This window comes from Naumovozyma dairenensis, chromosome 5 (genome assembly GCF_000227115.2).
Source record: "Naumovozyma dairenensis CBS 421 chromosome 5, complete genome".
NCBI classification, from domain to species: domain Eukaryota; kingdom Fungi; phylum Ascomycota; class Saccharomycetes; order Saccharomycetales; family Saccharomycetaceae; genus Naumovozyma; species Naumovozyma dairenensis.
The window spans coordinates 607,207-626,535 of NC_016483.1; the positions used below are offsets into that span (position 1 = coordinate 607,207).

The window sequence follows — 19,329 nt, forward strand, 5'->3', positions numbered from 1 at the left end:
ATTTTTAGAAATTATCTGTTGTTATCTTCGGATTACAGCACTCCGAAACCTTTATTCAAAAAAAATATCAAAAAACTTCAACACATTGAAACTTTGATGCTGAAGATCACAGAGTCCGAATGTGCTAGAACAAAGGAAGCCTCATACCTCGTTAGCTTTAAAAAGACTAATAGAACAATTGAAACATTCTATCCAAGGGTGGGAAGGATTTTATCAATCTGCTTAGTCAAGTACAAAGAGCAGGTTCCTTTGCATTTCACTTTTAAATCGAACTAAAAATTCTGATATGTCTTACCTTCAGATACGGCATCCCAATTGGACAGTACACCAAATTTCTGTATTAACCAAATGGCTCAAACCAATTCGCACTATATCAACAAATATCAATTTAAGAAAGGAGATTGATACATCCAACAATACCGCAGCAATACTTTTACAAAAAATCTACTACATAGGAATAATATGCTTTATGGTTATGGGTCCAGCGCTATTAAATGTACCATTTTTGATTCATTCGGTAACATGGGTATCCCCTCTAAAGAAGTGAAAAGGGAAGAGCTTGTTTCTATACAAGGATTGTTGCCTCGAGATTTAAGGAAGATCGAAAAATCTAAAGGCAATGATTTAGTTCCAAGTCTAGTAACGCGAAGGAAAAGTATATTAATTAGTTTGCTAACTGTCAAAGCATTGATTAAACCAGATATGGTCATACTTTTTGATTCGATTGGGAATGGTATTACTTTAAATTCTAGAGCAAATAATTCTTTTATTAGAGATATGCAATTAAGATTGAAAAATCAAACTGATTCATCTGGTTTGAAACAAGATCCTTTACCTTATGAATTTAGAGCTTTAGAAGCTATTTTCATTTCTGCGTTATCTAATTTGACTAGTGAGATGAAAGTCTTATTGACAGTGAGTCAAGGGATTTTACAAGATTTGGAAAATAATATAACTAGAGATAGATTAAGGTTTTTATTAGTTCAAAACAAGAAACTTAGTATATTTTGCAAAAAAGCCACGCTAGTTAGAGAAATGATTGATGATTTATTAGAACAAGATGATATATTATGTTCAATGTACTTGACAGATAATAATTTTGGGAAGGCAAGAACAGAAGATGATCATACGGAAATTGAGATGCTTTTAGAAACGTATCATAATCATATAGATGAAATTGTTCAAAAAAGTGAGAATGCAATTTCAAATGTGAAAACAACTGAAGAAATTATAAATATCATTCTGGATTCCAATAGAAATCAATTGATGCTCTTGGGCTTAAGGTTTAGTTTATCCATGTTATCAATGGGTATTGTATTATATGTTGGCTCAATATATGGAATGAATTTGAATAATTTCATCGAAGAAAGTTCATATGGGTTTGCTTCTACAGCTATTCTGAGCACTCTTTGTATGATTTGGATATACGCAAGAGGTATTAAACGTCTTCATAGTTTACAAAAGATGTCGTTATTAGATAATACCAAAATCAACAAATCATTACTTGCTAAGCTCAAATAAGGAAATAATTTGGAACATAGTAAACCCATTTGGGGCTGTAGAAAATAAAAAGCATAATTAATATTCATTTCACATAAAAAATTTAAGACAAAAAAAGAAAGATTCAACTTTCATTCTGAATAAATAGTTGGACTTGTAAAAAAATTACATATTTAAAAAGGTAAATTTTGAGACGGTGAACAAAAAAAATAAAGCTCGCACTCAGGATCGAACTAAGGACCAACAGATTTGCAATCTGCTGCGCTACCACTGCGCCATACGAGCTACTTTTTGATTTTAACGTAGGAATTCTGATTTTGATGAAGATAAGGTAGTCTGATTTCCAAATGGCACAATTATGTTTTATCCTATTATATCTCAAAAGTTATCTGTCACGACGGTTGGAATTAATTAGTTTGGGTGATACGTATTGAAACTGGGAAGATGTTGTATGTAATGACCTAAGTTCCGACAAATGCGCCGAAGTGCTCTGGGTACCAGGAATATTTTCCACTGCATGGCGTTTGTGAATTAAATTTAACTTTGATGAGTCAAGCTAGATGTCAAATTTAGACTATTTTTATTACCTATTAGATCAACATTAGAACATTTGGCCGTAAATGCATACAATATATCTAAGTTGTACAGTAACCTTGAATAGTACCCCATAACCAAAGTACATGTATTTAAAGGTAAACAGGTGCGAGACAACTATACTGTGGAGCCTAACTATTTGACTTTCTCTAAGGATTGTCGTAGTTTTACAGGAAAAGGGAAATGGAAAGGAAGTTATTTTGAAATGTTTTCTGGGAAAGATTTCATAGAAAGAATTAATAAACAGAACGTTGACTTTGAAAGAATTTTACCACCTCCATGTTGTATACTCATTTAACATATCATATGTACCAGACACCAGAAGGATGTCGCAGTTTCCAATAAATCTTATACTACGCTCTTGTCTTCTATTCTTTGGCACTGATCCATTTAGAATATCACTTAGTGTCCATTCGTGTATTGTACAGTTAAAATTACAACAGTGTCCTCTTTCTACAACAGAATATTCATTATCCTTGACTATGTCATAACGGTAGTGAAATATAGATACTTCATGCACAATTAATAATAAAAATATCAATACATATTGATGTTTGATATATTTTATAGGCTAACAGTTTAAGTCTCCATTCGTTTCGCTTTTGCAAGTGACTTATCCGAAGTATCGGACTTTCTTCAAAAGCAGAAAAGACTAAATTAATAATCAAATCAAAGGACTTTTAAAAGGATTCACATAAAACTTTTACTGTAATATTGTTAGTCCAGTATTACAATACAAAAGCACAAAAGTCTATAATCACGAATTACTAGGAATTCCAGCATATATACATCCACTTTGATCAGAACGTCACACCGTACAGAAAATTCAAAAATGTTCTTATCTAGATTTAGCAAAACAAAAACATTCATACCACTAAAAACGATACTGTATCGCCCGCAACTGAAACTCTTTATGAGTACGGAGATGAAGAAAGCTCTTCAAGATGCAATAGGTTCAGCTCCGGTTGTACTATTTATGAAAGGTACCCCAGAGTTCCCCAAATGTGGGTTTTCAAAAGCTACTATACAGTTGTTAGGACAGCAAGGTGTAGATCCTGCTAAATTCGCTGCATATAATGTTCTAGAAGATCCAGAGTTACGTGATGCTATAAAAGAATTTACAGAATGGCCAACTATTCCACAATTATTTGTCAATAAGGAATTTGTTGGTGGTTGTGATGTCATTACGAGTATGTCTCGTTCTGGTGAATTGGCTGAAGTATTGGAAGAAGCAGACGCTCTTGTCCCAGAAGAAGAAGAAGAGAGTACACACGACAATAAAAAGGAAAGCCAAGAATAGTTGAGAAGAAAAGGGAAGCTATGTAATGATATAATCAAGTAAAAAAAATGTACGTAAAAAGCAAGCTTCTTTTCTGATATGAATATAGCAGTTATGTGGGTTGCAATTAACATATATAGGTTTAGCTAGTGATATTCTGGGTAATGTATTCTCATGCCTTTAGTCTTGTAAATTATGGGTGCTTAATTTACAAACTCCGCTCCTTGTCTTTAAGAGAAGCAATTCCATACGAAACTGTCTCTGTTGTGCAATACAAAGAGGTGAGGATTTTTTTTTTGATCTAGTCAATATATCATGACATTAGTGGTCAAAAAACGATTTCGCTTGACAACTTCTCGAATATGAATAAATTGACATTTTTATTAGTCATCCTTTTTTAATCATCGAGAGAGGATTTTCATTTCATAACGTATAAAGGAAGGATGATTTAATGCTTTCTCAAATTTCTGTTTATATAACTCTAGAGGAACTTTTTCTGAGCGCAATTTAAAGAACGTCTACTGGAATGTGTCACACGACACAACTAAAAGTTTCGAAGAGAGAAAAAGAAATGGAAGTTAACTCTGCAAAAAGAAAAGAACTAAGGAATATATATATATATATATATATATGATAAATATAAGTGCTTTTAAACAATTTTCGTTTGTAAGTACGTATTAGAAGAGGAAGCAATATACTTAGAAGAATATAGGTCTATATAAAAATACGACGATGGTTCAGAGTTAAAGTATGATAATTTTTGCTGACTGTTTTAATTAAAATGTTTAGTTTTATTATATACATAAGCTTATTTTATAGTAAATTTATATGCTGTGGAATGTTGTTTCTATGGGATGATCTATGGTTGACATAATGTTCATTAAAGGTATTTTTTTGCGGGTTTTGAAACCAGTTTGTTCAAAGCTTGATTCTAACAGCCTTGACTTCGGTGTAACATTCATAAACTTCTTCACCCATTTCTCTACCGTAACCAGATTGTTTAACACCACCAAATGGGACTCTTGAATCGAAATCGTTGTAAGTATTAATCCAAACGGTACCAGCCTTCAACATTTTGGCAACTCTTAAGGCAGTTGAGATATTTTCAGTTTCAATACCAGCACCTAAACCGAATTCGGAATCGTTGGCCATAGCAACACCTTCTTCAATAGTCTTAAACTTGGAGATAGTGACCACTGGACCAAATACTTCTTCCTTGACGATTCTCATATCTTCATTTACATCGTAGAAAACAGTTGGTCTTATGAAATAACCTTTATCACCAACAGTTTCACCACCAGTCAAGATTTTAGCACCTTCATCTTTACCGATATCAATATATTTCAAAATAGTGTTATATTGTTCTTTGTTAGTAATAGCACCTTGGAAGTTATCTGGGTTGAATGGATCACCGACCTTAATAGTGTTATCGATGTATTCTTTGAAAGCAGCCAATAATTCATCATAGATACCTTCTTGAACGTAAATTCTTGAACCAGAAGAACAAATTTGACCAGCGTTTTTAAAGATACCATTAACTAAATTTGGTAAAGTCTTTTCAATGATAGCATCATCGAAAACCATATGAGCTGATTTACCACCCAATTCCAAAGTGATCTTCTTCAAATTAGATTCAGAAGCTCTCATAGCGATATCCTTACCGACTTCCGTGGAACCAGTGAAGGCAGCCTTTCTAATCTTTGGATGAGTAGTTATGGCAGCACCTAAGGATCTACCAGGGCCAGGGATAATATTGACGACACCTGCTGGGATACCAACTCTCTTACATAAGGAAGCGAAATAAAGAGCATTTAATGGGGTGACTGCAGCAGGTTTCAAGATGACAACGTTACCCATTGCTAAAGCAGGAGCAATTTTCCAAGCTAACATCATCAATGGGAAATTCCATGGGATAATTTGACCACAAACACCGATTGGTTCTTTCATTGTAAAGTTCATATAACCATCACCAGTATCGATAGTTCTACCATTGATCTTATCAGCATATGAAGCGGCGTCTCTGATACAGTTGATGACGATGGATACATCACCACGAGATAATTCTAAAGTTTTACCATTATCGGCGGTTTCAATGGAGGCCATTAATTCTTGTTCAGATTCAATTACGTCTGCTAGTTTGTTTAAGTAGCGAGCTCTAACTTTTGGATCTTGTGTGGCCCATTCAGTGTTGAAGAAGGCATTTTCAGCACATTGAACAGCGTATTCAACGTCTTCTGGAGTACCTGATGCAACTTCACAGATTATTTCTTGAGTAGATGGGTTTTCAATCTTGGTAGTTTTGTAATCTTGAGATTTAATGAACTCATTGTTAATGAATAGACCAGTTGGTTGATCATATGTTAAACCATTTGGTAAAGTGATAGTGACTGGGTCAGCGTGTTCGAAGTTGAATTTGGTCATTTTTTTTTGATGTGTATGTGTATGTGTATGTATATAATGTGGGTTGGTTTAATAATGTTTTATTGTTTATATGATGAGATATAAAATGGATAATAGGAAGCAAAAGAGAAATGATGAAAGATATCCTTAAGATGAAAAATTGGTCGCCCTTATATAATCCAAGATGCTCGAGGTTGCGTTTTTCTTCTTTCAAATTCGAGGACAAGATCTCCCCTCTCGAGAAGGCATGGCCTACCTCTTGGTGGTGTAGCAGAAAGTGGTGCCAATCCACCAATGAAGAAAGCTTAGATCCGTCTTTCAGCCCATTAAAAGTTTCATTTTTGAGGGTCCACTTATCTCGAACACGTAATTTTAACCATCGGTGATATCTTACTAATAATTGACGTACAAGTAGGTGAACAATATCTCACTAACAAACATCGATCTCGGTTCAAAACACCACATTTCTAAAAGAATAGTTAATAAAATGTGAGAAAGAAAGAAGGAAAGAGCGTCGTTTCCGCGGAAAAGTCTATCTTCTTTGCAAAGAGGGGCTTCGGCGAGTAAGGCCGCCTTTTTTAACTAGGGACAAATTACGAGCCGTATGCTACCGTGTGGCTGAACGTATTATTTCTTATTCTTTCCACGGTGGTCTTCCCAAGTTTCCGGACAAATGGAAAAAGGTGGGGCAAGTAGGGGCCGCGCGGCTGAAAAATGACATTTCACTTTTTTTGTTTTTCATAATTTTTCACTTTTGAAACCTCCATTACGTAAAAGAGCATAAAAATTGTGTGCTCTCCGAAATCTCCCGGAGGGTCAGTCTTTCCAGCGGAAGCTAAAGCACTTGAGACTTTAATGTTGAATTATCTACCGAAGTATGCATATACTCACGTATTATTGCCAAGATTTCCACTGGGTGTTCGTATTTTGAAATATCTTAAAGATTCTTGAGAACGTTGAAGAAAATACACCCTTAAGGAGTCGCCTTTTTTGCTCTATTTCGTAATATTTCCTATTCAAGCCCATTGTTCGACGGACAAAAATCAGAAAAGTATCCAGGCAGGGATTGTTGAAAGCCTGTACGTAATCCAAGTCTAAGTTTGTAAATTTTGACGTATGATCTTAGCTCATACACGACCCTAAAGATTCCAATATCCATCCGTGTGAAAAAAATGACTTGTCGAGCACCTATCTTACTTTCCTATTATGTCTCTAGTATTCCATGGGAGATATTAGTCATGTGTTCCAAATTAGATTTCTATTTCATGGGAGGGCCAAATTTTGAATAAGAGAAAAGTGTCAAAATTTTCGTCATTTTCCCCACGCTCCGAAAAGGGCCAAACTTAGAAATGTCCCTAAAATTTTGGGCCAAATTTAAAAGTGGTGACAGATTTGTCCCCGATATACGTACATCCGTTGTCTTATGAAAATTTATTGTTTTCGAATAATGCCTATATTGTCAATACATTGCTATGTCATCCAAGTTCTATTAGTAATAATTTTCGGAAATCGTACATAGGTGTTTGTGGCTTTGACAATTATTCCCGCCTTTTATCCGTTCTTCCAGGATTAGATCATCATGATGCTCAAGAGTTTCCGGCCTGACATGATATCTAAAGAATTCAATAGTAAGATATTCAGATAGTTTAGTACTACATAGTTCCAAATATCTAAATACATCAGTAGTTCCAATAAGTCTATAGGAGAGTACCCAGGTGGGACTTGGTGTGTCACTATGCCATCTAAAAAGCATACTGCTATAAAATTTCTCCCCTCTTTAGTAGGCCACTGGGTAGTAGATCAAATACAATACGTAGATGTGTCAAGGTCTCAATTTAGTTACTAGCCTCCCTTAAATCCATGCCTGATACTGTAATGCTAATAGCGCAATCAATACAGTACAGATCCATATAGGAAATAAATAAAAGTTAATGAGAAATTATTATTTACTATTTACAAATAGTGTACAGTACAGAGTTTATTGATGTTGTTGTTTTTTATCTTTAATTAACATACATTACACAATGCAGGGTTTGGCCGAAAATTGAAAGTTTCTTATTTCTTTTGTCCAGCTTGCAATTCCTCCTTTTTCTTCTGTTCAAACATGGCATCTATCTCCTTTTGCTTTTCTAATTGCATTGCCATTTGCTCTTCTGGTGTTGGAATGTTCCCTTCCACATAATCTTTCAAGGTGAAAGTTTGACCACCCATTTGTTCTTGTTGGATTCTCATTTTTTCCTTTCCTCATCAATCAACTTCATGAAGCGAACATAATTCTTTTCACCCTCTTCACGAATCATATCTAATGGGAATTTGGATGTTTGTGAGCCCAAATTTGTTGGAACACCAAGAGCCTTTAAGAACCAATTACCATCTCTCTTTTCCTTTTGTTCTTTGATAAATTTCTCCTTCAATTTAGCAACACGATTATTAAATTCTTCAGGTAATTGCTTCTTATCTTTGAAACTATTTAAAATTGGTTTAACGTCATCAACTTGTTGAGTAGCCAAATATTCCAAAAATGGTATCAATCTCAAAAGTTTATCATCCGCTTCACCCTTCCAGGGTTCCATTGGAATAGCATTTTCTGGTTGTAATTTATAATTATTTGGATCAGTATCGATAATCAAAACTTTATTGACATCTCTATTCAACTTGGATAAATCTTTAATATGGACACCATCCTTATAGACACAATGTTCTTTAAACAAACTGTAAGATATAAATGCATGCAAAGGATCTAACTTTTCAGCAATCTTTTCACCATACATCATATAATTGGAGGAGAATAAAACAATTTCATAATATTGAGATAAATAACCAAGGAAATAATCGACACCTGGTCTCTTAGCGGTTCTCCAACCATATTTCTGGGACCATTCAGAATGAACCAGTAAATCTTCTAAAGTAAGAACTAAAGTTAATGGTCTTTGATATGGAGCTGGTGGTGGAGGAGGTAATAAATCCGGGAATGGAGGTTCTTGGAAATAGGTAAACATAGAGTTGAAACGGGCTCTAAATCTTTGGAACATTAACCCAGGTGTATATCCATTTGCAATATCTTTTTTAACATCTTCAGATTCACTATCCTCCCAATCTCTTGTCATGTATAATCCTGTACCTGCTAATGCACCAAATGAAAAGATATAAAACCAATTGGCATATTTTTCTCTCTTGAGATCAGTGGAACTCTTTCTTGCTCTCTTTCTCCTTTCTCGTTTTGGTGCACCTTCTTGTTGTGCATCTGTTTCATGACCTTCTCGTCCTTCCTGTTCTTCTTCAGACTTCGCTTGTTTTTTGGCATTTAATTCATCAATATCTAAACCAGCTTTAGCAAGAATATCATCAGTTAATATAGATTTTTGTCCCGTATTCGCTTTTTTATTAGTAGCAGGCTCCTTTGATCCTTGGTCTTCTTTCAACAGTAATGAGATATACGAATTGAAATTCCTCTTCGCAACGTTCTCATGCTTATTTATAAGAAGAACTCGTGTACTCTTCACCATAGAGAGCCTTGAAATCCCAGCATTCCGTTTGATAACTGATGATAACATAGCAACTAATTTCGTTTCTTTGCTTACTTCTTTTCTACCCTTCTTGGGGAGTATATAAGACCTCTGTTCAAGTTTGTTTTGTTAGTCATTCAGTTTATTTTTCTTTTAAGTTAATCTTTCTTTAGCGGAGCAATTCAACGCTAAAAAATATTTTGGAAAATATACTATGTGAAGAACATTATTATGGAATCATTTTCAAGAAACATACAAATAACGACAATACAGGGAGCTATTATTACAATTTTTGTTGGTTTCGACTGAACTTCGGTATTCCCATGTCTTCATCAGAACCCAAAACTACTGCTAAGTGCACAATAGTCACTACAAAGGGGGTCCTGCAAGTTGAATTGTGGGCTCATGAAATACCGAAAACATGTAGGAAGTTTCTACAACTCTGTTTGAATGGATCCTTTGAAAAATGTCAATTAAACGATATAGATACAGGATCGATTGGTTTATCTTCTACATTTTACACTAATTTAACAAGAGAACATAATTCAAGATTAAAAGTAGTTACAGATGGGATTTTATGTTGGGATACGAAAAAAGGGACATGGATTGTTTCCACTTTGGATTGGAGTCATACTTTTCATTCTAATACTAATATCTTTGGTAAGATTGCTGGAAACTCAATATACACATTTAGAGAAATTGTTAGTGGTGAAAAAAATCCTGATGATCCTAAAAAATATTTGTATCCAGCTGAAATTGAACATATTGAAGTTTCCGTGCCATATTTTAAAGATCTTGATGTAGGAAGGCTGAAACGACCTATAAAAGCAATAGAAGATGATGATAAACTTCGAAGAGGTAAAGTGAAACAAATGATGAAAGTGCGTTTAAGCTATGATGATCTTGATGGGGAAAATTCTGAGGATGAAGGTAGTGACAACAATATCGATACCGCCCCAATAAAGATGAAATTACCTCGCTGGATAGAAAGTGCCAATGATAATAAGCTATCTAAGAAAGAAGAAAATAAACTAATATCGGTCTGTACCGACGTTGAAACAAGAGATGACCTTACGCATCACCTGCCTATCAACTCTGATTTGATTAAGGAAATTACAGAACCAGACGAAGTTGGAAGTCTCGAGGAAGAAGATACTAAATCCAAACATGTCAACTCAGACGATATTTCTGAAAGAGAACGCGAAACGTTGAAGGTGCTTGCTCTGTTCCAAGATGAAGTCAAGGATAAAAAGATCCTTTCTAGGAAAACCTAACTAAGAAAAATTTCCTATTCAAAGTGAAAACCCATATTATATTTATCATATATATCAACCGTAAGAGAGGCAGAAGATTATGCAAGATATCTAGTGTTTCTCTCGTACATAAGTTTGTATATACATAGATTTTACTCCAGAAGCGCATAAAAGCTCTTATATGCCAAATCTAGATCAAATAATAACTCTCTTGCCTGATTGTCGGAAAGATCTTGGTTCACATCCATTTTATTGATCTTAACAATCCATTCAATTAATTTTTTCCTATGTTCAAAATCCACATTAGTAACTCTATTAATACTTAACAATAACTCTGCCAATAGAGGATGTAATTGGTCTTTCGCTCTATAGTTTAATTTTAAGGCATCCATAACAGTAATAAAGTTCCCAGTTGCCTCCGCAACATTTTTACCAGTGAATTTACCTTTCTTCCTATTTGTATTTTGACCACCCTGAGTTTCGGATGACTCATCTTCTTCAACATCTTCCTCGATCGCATGCTCTACAGTTACAGGTATACCTCTTTCTAATCTTGTTATTGCGTTTGAAGCAACAATATTAAATCTAGTCTTAAAATCATTCAATGATTGGAATGCCTTTGATACATCTTCATTAGACAAATACGTCTTATATTGAGCCAACAATTTATTTACAGTGTTCGTATACTGAGATGATGTAATTGAATCTCTCAAGTATGCTTTCTCGACATGATCTAACGTTATTATGATGGAATATATTTCTGATAATGATTCTATTGTTTCTCGCTGTTGAGAATTCGTCGTCGTTGAATCAAATAACGGGACTTCTTGATACAATTCTTGTGGAAATGGCCTGGTACTATTTTGGGTTCCAAAGTGGTTTATTGGTGCTATTCCTGACATATTTATTTGTTTGTTGAGCTTTGTCAGTGTTGGTCAAGCAGGGAATTAAGTTTATATAATAGACAGTTATAGTCTCTTAGTAATATATGTAAAACGTCAAATTGTATTGCAAGATATCTATATATATATATATATTAACATCTATATTTGGTAGCGCCGTCGAATAATAACCTGAGATAGACAAAGTTAAAATATGAACTACTTGGAGTAAAGTCTATCTTTCATAAAATAATATGGTCTATAGTCCTTAGTGATAGATAAATGATGTCCATGGAAGAAAATATACATATAATAAGGATACCATCTGTTCTACGTAATATATACATCATTCAATAACAGCAATCCTTCGAGGTAATCTTGCTTTCGAAGTTACATATTCATTATCGGATGTACTATCATATATGATTCCAAATTTGTCAAACGTTTCAGCATCTGGATAGTATACTACAGGTGGTAATGGTGGATATTCTAAATTTCCAGAATGTTTATTTCTTTTTATGGAACCGAAATTATTATAAAATTGTTTCGCATAATTAGCAGTTTGCTTCTCTTTTTGAATTATTTGTTCGATATATTTAACCTGACTTACTGGCCAACGAGCTATATCCAGTCTTTGATGTAGTTGGAAGCTCTTACCATTGCCTAGTTTGAACTTCATTTCCAACGAATGGAAAATTGAAAATAAAGTACCCATTGTTGTAATTGAATTGTGATACTGTATGGGTACATCGTTTGTTTTATTCTGTAAAAGTTTCGTATTTATTTGCCTAGTGGTTTGATTCTGTAATGTTCCTTGCTTGATAAATGGGATTGAGTGCTCTGGAGGTAACTTAAAAAGAAAGGCAGGTTCTTGCATTGTTGATTCGAAATTTTTGAATAAAGAGTCCTTAGAACATACTCTGACGTTCGTCTTAAATGTAATACCGTTATTTGTAACCACTTGATTCACTGGAGTTGATACTTCTTTCAAAATATTTTCTTTAGTTTCATCAGATGGGAATTCTGGATTATGAACTTCTAAGAATTCTTTCAATCTGAAAGTTACGGATTTTATCTTTGTTTTTCTCTTGTTGAATATTCGATCATTATCATTCGGTATATGTGGACTGTTATGAGTGGATTCTTGGAATAAGTCAGGTTTTATTTCAATCTCTAACTTTAAAAGATCATCTATACTTAAACATGGATTTTCTATAGAATAAGATATTAGAAGTCTTTTGTCTGGAGAAGAAACTTTTTTCGTGATGGGCGGAAATAGTCTTTTGGAAGGAATATATACATATCTTTCTACATTAATTATTTGACTGAAGGATTCAATCTTTGCAGAGGTGCTTCCACTCGCATTATCATTTCCAATATACGATACGTTACATTCTAGCACTGTAATACATTTGCCAAATTCTTTATTATAATTGGTCTCTTTAATATCGTCGGGTAATCCTATGGTCAAAGGAATATCAATACCAATAAGGTCCTTTTCCGATATCAGTATGTTTTTCTTATAATGTGTGTTGTGCTTTTCATTCTTGGATTTCAATTTCGATTTAGTTAACGACCTAACATTATTTGACGTTGTGGTTATCAGCGATTCAATAGTTTTCAAAGTTACTTCAATTTTCTCAATTCTGAAAAGTTTCCCATTGTTGGATCTTATTTGTAATTGACATTCAATTCGAGGTAAAGTATCTGATATACCAGGACAACCTCTGATTACTGAATTGTAACTTGGTTTTAGTGAAATAATTGGTCTTGTATGTACGTAACGACTCGTACTATGAGAGTGATGAAACATTGTTGAACCTTACAAAGAAACTCCCCAAGTTATAGAGTCTCGATAAGTTGATCACTTTGCTTTTGAAAGTCAAACTAGCTTGGGTTTTTTTGACTTTGTTCATCAAACATGTTACACGCTTACTTGCATGAATATCTATTGAATTTCCGCTGCGCCTGTTAACCGCCGCCCTTTGTTTAAAGGTAAATGTTAACACTTCTGTCATCGTCTACAGGCTCAAATTATATCATATATAAGGATTATTAACCGAGAAACACACCTCTTATAGAAAACTATTTTGATTACAAGGCTTCTACACTAGTAATTGTTTTGTGAATAAGAATACGTTAAATTGGATATCTATAAATTATGTAAACGATAAGGAATTAATAAAAAAATATTGAGATAATAATAATAAAATTCGTGAGATCATTGCTTCTTGACCTTTTGTTCATCAGCTGGAGTAGCTTTGAAAACATTGGTGTCAGCTTCATGTCTTTCTTTTCTTGGACCATTGAACCAACTCTTGAAGTCAAGAACAGACTTTAATGACCAAACTTTGACTCTCATAATGTAGTAACAAGCTAACATGGCAAATATATTGAAACAAATGTAAATCCACATGAAACCAAAATCTCTCCATCTATGATGCCATTTAACATCGAATCTTGCAACAACTTCATCTTGAACACTATAAGGACAATATTCACAGTTTTCTGTAGCAGAGGGGTTTAGCAAATAACCAGTATTATCTGTAATGTATCTATTTAGGTAATCACCACAGTTTTGACCGGATGGAGGGTCCATGACGGCTAATTCATGAGGATCACAAATAACTTTCTTACCATGGACTAAAGGACCAACAAGAGCTTCAACAACATAAGTTAATGGAGAAGTTCTATACATAAACCACCAAAAACCTGGCATCTTAGATTTAGGTTGAAGAATACCACAGAATAATAACATGGCAGCAAATAAGTTAGAGTTGATCATTGAAGCAGAGGGAACATCTGGTGAGAAATACAAGATCCATAGACCGTAAGAAACGAAATAAATTGGGAAAACTAAGACATAGAAAAAGAAGAAGAAACCAGCATGCGGAGCACTACCGTTATAGCCAGCTGGCCAGTAGTAACAGATCCAACAAACAAATTGACAAACCATGGTCCAACCACATTCAACTAGGAAATGACATAGCAATAGAACACTCCAATGGAAAGTATTGGAAGCAGCTTCTCTGACTTCATATAATTCTCTACTATCGTAAGCAAACACATGTAATTGATTAATCATGGCTAAGGCAATAATTAAAACCATAAAAATAGATGAGAAAGCAGCAGTAGCACCACCAACAGTATGTTTAACATGTAAGTAAGATAAACCAATGAACAAAGCACATGAACCACATTCCAGGAATTTGGCCCTAATATAGACAGGAGATCTCCAGAATTGCAAGTACGTTCTATGTAAAACACATTTCATTTGAGTACTAAAAGAGGCAGCAAATCTACCAGCCAATTCAGGGTCATCAGTTGTTGGTCTAGATGGTAAAACACGATGAAGTTCTTCAACTTCTTCTCTAGCAGCAGCACACTCAGGAGAGGCTTGCCACAAGTCATGCCAATCAGCACTAGCACTAGCGGTAGCACCTGCACCAATACAATTCAAAATATATTCAGCTGGATTTTCAGAGACACCACATTTAACACCAGATTGACGTTCAAAATAATTCAATAAGGTTGCAGAATTTGGACCAATATCACCGAAATAAACCATCTTACCACCCTTCTTCAACAACAGCAACCTATCGAACTGTTCAAATAATGTAGCGGAAGGTTGATGGATTGTACAAAGAATAGATTGACCAGAATCAGCTAATGCTCTCATAAATTGAACAATAGACCAAGCAGATTGTGAATCCAAACCAGAGGTAGGTTCATCCAAGAACAATAGTAAGGAAGGTTTAGCAACCAATTCAACACCAATAGATAACTTCTTTCTTTGTTCAACATTTAAACCTCTACCAGTTTTACCAACCAAAGCTTCAGCATAGTTTTGCATACCTAATAAAGTAATAATTTTTTCAACATATTCCATCTTCTCTTCTAATGGGGTAGAGTTAGGTTGTCTTAATTGAGCAGCAAATCTTAAAGATTCTCTAACAGATAATTCGGCCATATGGTTATCAGCTTGTGCGACATACCCACAGGATCTATTGAAGGAAGCAGGTAAAGGTTTGGCATTCACCAACATATCACCAGTAATAACACCCATATTAATTCTTTGAGCCAAAACATTCAATAAAGTTGTCTTACCAGCACCGGATTCACCCATTAAAGCAGTCATCTTACCAGGTTTAACATAACCAAAAACATCGGAAAGTAATTGTCTTGTAGCACCGTCGTATGGGATTGTGTAGTTCAAATGATTCCATGTAAAAACGTCCTTACTAGCGATAACTTTTTCTAAATCGACATCAGGACCATTTAAGGCAGCCATCATTTCTTCTCTTGAAGCAGTCTTAGCATCTGCACTTTCAGTACCAAAGGATGGCATATGACCTCTCTTATACAATAATAAATCACCACCAGCAGCCAAAGGCTTCGAGTATTCGGATAAAATGACATTCAAGACAATGTAGAAGAAAGTCCAGACGATATTGATACCCCAACTTCTCCAGGCATGATCATAACCAAAATGGTAACTTTTATCTATATAAGCATCACCATTGACATATAATTGCCCTTTGACAGCACCAGCGGAATTACAGATTTGATTAGCAATCGAAACATTTTCATAGCCAGGACCGCTAGGAATCAATTGACTACATAGCATTTCTCTTCCATGGAATTCAGTAGACATTAAACTTTCGAAGGCATAAGTTAAAGGATTTATAAAATGAATCCATTTAATCCAGTGATGCATCTGACCCATTGGTAAAACGAAACCAGCATAAATACAAAGAATCAAAAACCCATAGACCCCCCAAGTAGCATGAGCAGTGACACCATCAGTTGTAGTAGTTGCGACAAATTTGAAGATAAATGAAGTACATTGTTGGACAGTAAGCAAATAAAGAATGTATTGAAAGAAAGCACCAGCTTCATACTTCAAGACAGGAATCCAATAACTGACAAAGGATAAAATTAAAATAGCGAGAAACTTAACAGGGAATTCAGTTATAATAGCTTGTAGTGATTCGGCGGATATATGGTACATCGAATAAGATTTATGTTTGACAACAATTGGTCTTGTAGCGAATGAATTACCAATTTCAGCCAAGGAAGTAACGGAAGCAAATAATAAGACATAGAATAATAAACCACCACGAGAATAAGCACCTTCAGTAGTAGACTGCTTTTTATTATCGATATTATGGAACATAGAACCAACAATTAAACCTTTGATTAAGAAAGATGACAAATAAACCTTTGTATATGTGGAATCACCTTTAACTCTCTGGAAACCACGAATCATACAGTAATACACTTGGGTCCAGTAATTGACAACAAATTGAGAAGAACCACGTTGACCTTTTTGTAATCTTTGTTTTTTAGCAACTTCTAATCTATCTCTGGTTTCTTCAGGGGCATGTCTGTTGTGATAATCTTCATATTCCTGTAAAACTTGTTGATATTCAGCGGAATTTAACCAATATGTTTCAAATTCACTACCGGATTTTGGAACTTTATCTTCAAAACCTGGCTTAATATCCAAAGTTCTATTTTCAAAATCGACAGTAACGGAAGTTAAGAATTCAGCAGATGTCATTCTATTTGGTTTAACCCAACCCATTCTTTCAAAGTAACCAACAGCTTGATCAGCAGGGCCGAAATAGATTTGTCTACCATTGTATAATACGGTAGTCTTATCGAACAATTCATAGATATTTTCACCTGCTTGATAGATAGCGACAATAGCAGAATTATTCATCATATTTGTTGCAGTTCTAATAGCTTGAGCAAATTCTAAGGCAGTAGAAGCATCTAAACCTCTAGTGGCATTATCCCAAGAATAAATAGAAGCACCCATTGCTTGAGCTTCGACTAAAGAAACACGTTTACGTTCACCACCAGAGACACCTCTAACGAAATCATTACCGACATTTGTTGCATAAGTATGTCTTAAACCGAAAACAGTACACCATAAATCTCTTAGACTATCAACATACTCCTTTCTAGTCATATTATCAATTCTTGTTCTTGGAGTTTTACATTTTAATGCAAAATCAATGGTTTCCTTAACAGTAATCTTTGGGAAATGGAAATCTAATTCTGGACAGTAAACAACGTAACCTTTGTATTTTGACATCATTTCTTGTTGATCCAATCCATCGTAGGAGAAATCACCTTGAACTTCAACCATATCACCAGTTTCACCTGAGATGGTTTTCAATAAGGTAGAACAACCTGCACCTGGTCTACCGACAACAAATAACATTTCACCAGATTCAACAACACCAGTACAATTTTGAATAATTTTTCTCAATGGGACATCACCTTTTTTCTTGAAGACATTTAATAAATGAGCTGGCAAATTACCTATATCTCTCAACATTTCTTCAACACTTGGACCGTAAGCTGCAGAAGCATCAACACCAATAGAAGTTAAGTTCCTGAATGCAACACCTGAATCACCTGGCTCTATACCTTGTTCTAATTGACGAGATCTTAAATAATTCAATAAAGAACGTAAATCGAAATCTAGTTCATTAACTTCGAACTTGTCCATTTCCTTTTTAGTTTTTGTGGAAATGACTCTTGCCATAGATTGTAATCTTTCAATACCTTCTTCGTTGGATAATATGTTAGATAAATGACGTGATAATTGAGTATTGACATCTTGATTTTCGTCAATTTCTCTTGGAACCTCATATGAGACAGCTGAATCAGCATAGGATCCAGCATCACTATGAGAATCGTCATGCGATTTTGAGTACCTTTCTTTCTCTTCACCCGATGAGGACATAATTAATTGTAATAATTTGGGTAGAGAAGATCGAAAGATAATATAATAATTAAATTAAACTTGAGATTTGAAATTAGTTATTAGAGAATAATTTAAATTTAATTCAATTTTTTCTTGTGAGAAAATATTATAATATCAATGATATTTCAATTGTAAAATCAATGTAATGTGAGTAATTGAACAATGAAATACGTCGATGGTTCTTTTTTTCAATTATTTAATGGAGAAAAAAGTTAATGTGACTCTGAACATCTTATGCAAAATAGTGCATCCTTTATATATCTTTTTCCACATCAATTTCTTTACCATATTAAGTTACTTTTTTTGTTCATCTTATGAGCCGATATCTTTATCTTAGGTACATATTGTTGAAGCTCGAGATAACATTATATTCCTCAGCGGTTCAGAATCCGGCGATTCACTTCGGTTCATAAATGATACGTCTTCCTTCTCTGGAGTTCTTTGGAAAGAGTTTACTTTCTGTAGGGACCTTATTATTGAAAAATTTTCCCACAACAAGTCTCTGAGTAATTAGGGTAGCATTCTTAAGAACCGTCCCTCTCGAGAAAACAGTCAGGGACAGAGTAACCACTGTAGGAATTAGCCGTTCACGTCTGGACTGGACTAAGTGCAAGGCTGAGAAGGAAGAAAATATATAGTTAGACAGAGAAGGTCCGCACGCGGATATCATATTTCACACATTGTTTTTAGTTTTCCCAGAAAAGGTTTTCCGGCTTAGCCGTGGAGTTTCCTTGTCCTACGCCGTTTAATAGGAGGAGTCCGTCATCGGCTCCAAACCAATACGGGTAATACCATTTTCCATGGCAAATTTTTCTAAATTTGACAACTGTCTGGTTTCCCAAAACCGCGCATAATAAAAAGAAACCTTATGAACCGGCCTCGATTATTTCAGCCTGTCCGGTCAATGATGTTTTTCCGGATAAGCCGACTCAACGGCTGGAAGTTTCTCACCAAGAGAGTTAGTCACGTTTATGAAGCAACATGAGATATAAATTTTACTTATTTATGAGAGAAAATCATTGCGTAGGTAGGTGACAGCATAAGACCCATTACTCCGAGCTGTCTAATCTTTTGAAGAGAACAACAAGTTGATATGGAGCGGTACATAGCTTTGGGCCTATATGGCAGACCTTGG

The 19,329-nt window shown here is 34.7% G+C and overlaps 8 protein-coding genes and 1 non-coding gene across 9 annotated transcripts; 3 read left to right on the plus strand and 6 right to left on the minus strand.

Annotated features, from left to right (window-relative positions):
• Window positions 1–462: 462 nt before the first annotated feature.
• MFM1 (Mfm1p) lies at window positions 463–1,521 on the plus strand (the record flags this gene model as incomplete). The annotated part of the gene is made up of 1 exon (XM_003670300.1): window positions 463–1,521. The coding sequence occupies one exon, from the start codon at window positions 463–465 to the stop codon at window positions 1,519–1,521; it is 1,059 nt and encodes a 352-aa protein (XP_003670348.1).
• A 192-nt stretch (window positions 1,522–1,713) lies between these two features.
• On the minus strand, window positions 1,714–1,785 carry NDAI0Etrna5C. The gene has a single exon. It is a non-coding gene; the product is annotated as a tRNA-Cys (tRNA).
• A 1,141-nt stretch (window positions 1,786–2,926) lies between these two features.
• GRX5 (monothiol glutaredoxin GRX5) lies at window positions 2,927–3,394 on the plus strand (the record flags this gene model as incomplete). The annotated part of the gene is made up of 1 exon (XM_003670301.1): window positions 2,927–3,394. The coding sequence occupies one exon, from the start codon at window positions 2,927–2,929 to the stop codon at window positions 3,392–3,394; it is 468 nt and encodes a 155-aa protein (XP_003670349.1).
• An 897-nt stretch (window positions 3,395–4,291) lies between these two features.
• Window positions 4,292–5,794, minus strand: ALD6 (aldehyde dehydrogenase (NADP(+)) ALD6; the record flags this gene model as incomplete). Its single annotated transcript, XM_003670302.1, has 1 exon — window positions 4,292–5,794. The coding sequence occupies one exon, from the start codon at window positions 5,792–5,794 to the stop codon at window positions 4,292–4,294; it is 1,503 nt and encodes a 500-aa protein (XP_003670350.1).
• A 2,207-nt stretch (window positions 5,795–8,001) lies between these two features.
• Window positions 8,002–9,327, minus strand: TIM50 (protein translocase subunit TIM50; the record flags this gene model as incomplete). The annotated part of the gene is made up of 1 exon (XM_003670303.1): window positions 8,002–9,327. The coding sequence occupies one exon, from the start codon at window positions 9,325–9,327 to the stop codon at window positions 8,002–8,004; it is 1,326 nt and encodes a 441-aa protein (XP_003670351.1).
• Window positions 9,328–9,602: 275 nt separating this feature from the next.
• CWC27 (putative peptidylprolyl isomerase CWC27) lies at window positions 9,603–10,553 on the plus strand (the record flags this gene model as incomplete). The annotated part of the gene is made up of 1 exon (XM_003670304.1): window positions 9,603–10,553. The coding sequence occupies one exon, from the start codon at window positions 9,603–9,605 to the stop codon at window positions 10,551–10,553; it is 951 nt and encodes a 316-aa protein (XP_003670352.1).
• Window positions 10,554–10,684: 131 nt separating this feature from the next.
• On the minus strand, window positions 10,685–11,434 carry VPS28 (ESCRT-I subunit protein VPS28; the record flags this gene model as incomplete). The annotated part of the gene is made up of 1 exon (XM_003670305.1): window positions 10,685–11,434. One exon carries the CDS (start codon window positions 11,432–11,434, stop codon window positions 10,685–10,687), a length of 750 nt encoding a protein of 249 aa, XP_003670353.1.
• Window positions 11,435–11,759: 325 nt separating this feature from the next.
• On the minus strand, window positions 11,760–13,226 carry RGL1 (Rgl1p; the record flags this gene model as incomplete). Its single annotated transcript, XM_003670306.1, has 1 exon — window positions 11,760–13,226. One exon carries the CDS (start codon window positions 13,224–13,226, stop codon window positions 11,760–11,762), a length of 1,467 nt encoding a protein of 488 aa, XP_003670354.1.
• Window positions 13,227–13,634: 408 nt separating this feature from the next.
• Window positions 13,635–18,173, minus strand: PDR12 (ATP-binding cassette multidrug transporter PDR12; the record flags this gene model as incomplete). The annotated part of the gene is made up of 1 exon (XM_003670307.1): window positions 13,635–18,173. One exon carries the CDS (start codon window positions 18,171–18,173, stop codon window positions 13,635–13,637), a length of 4,539 nt encoding a protein of 1,512 aa, XP_003670355.1.
• Between the last annotated feature and the right edge of the window lie 1,156 nt (window positions 18,174–19,329).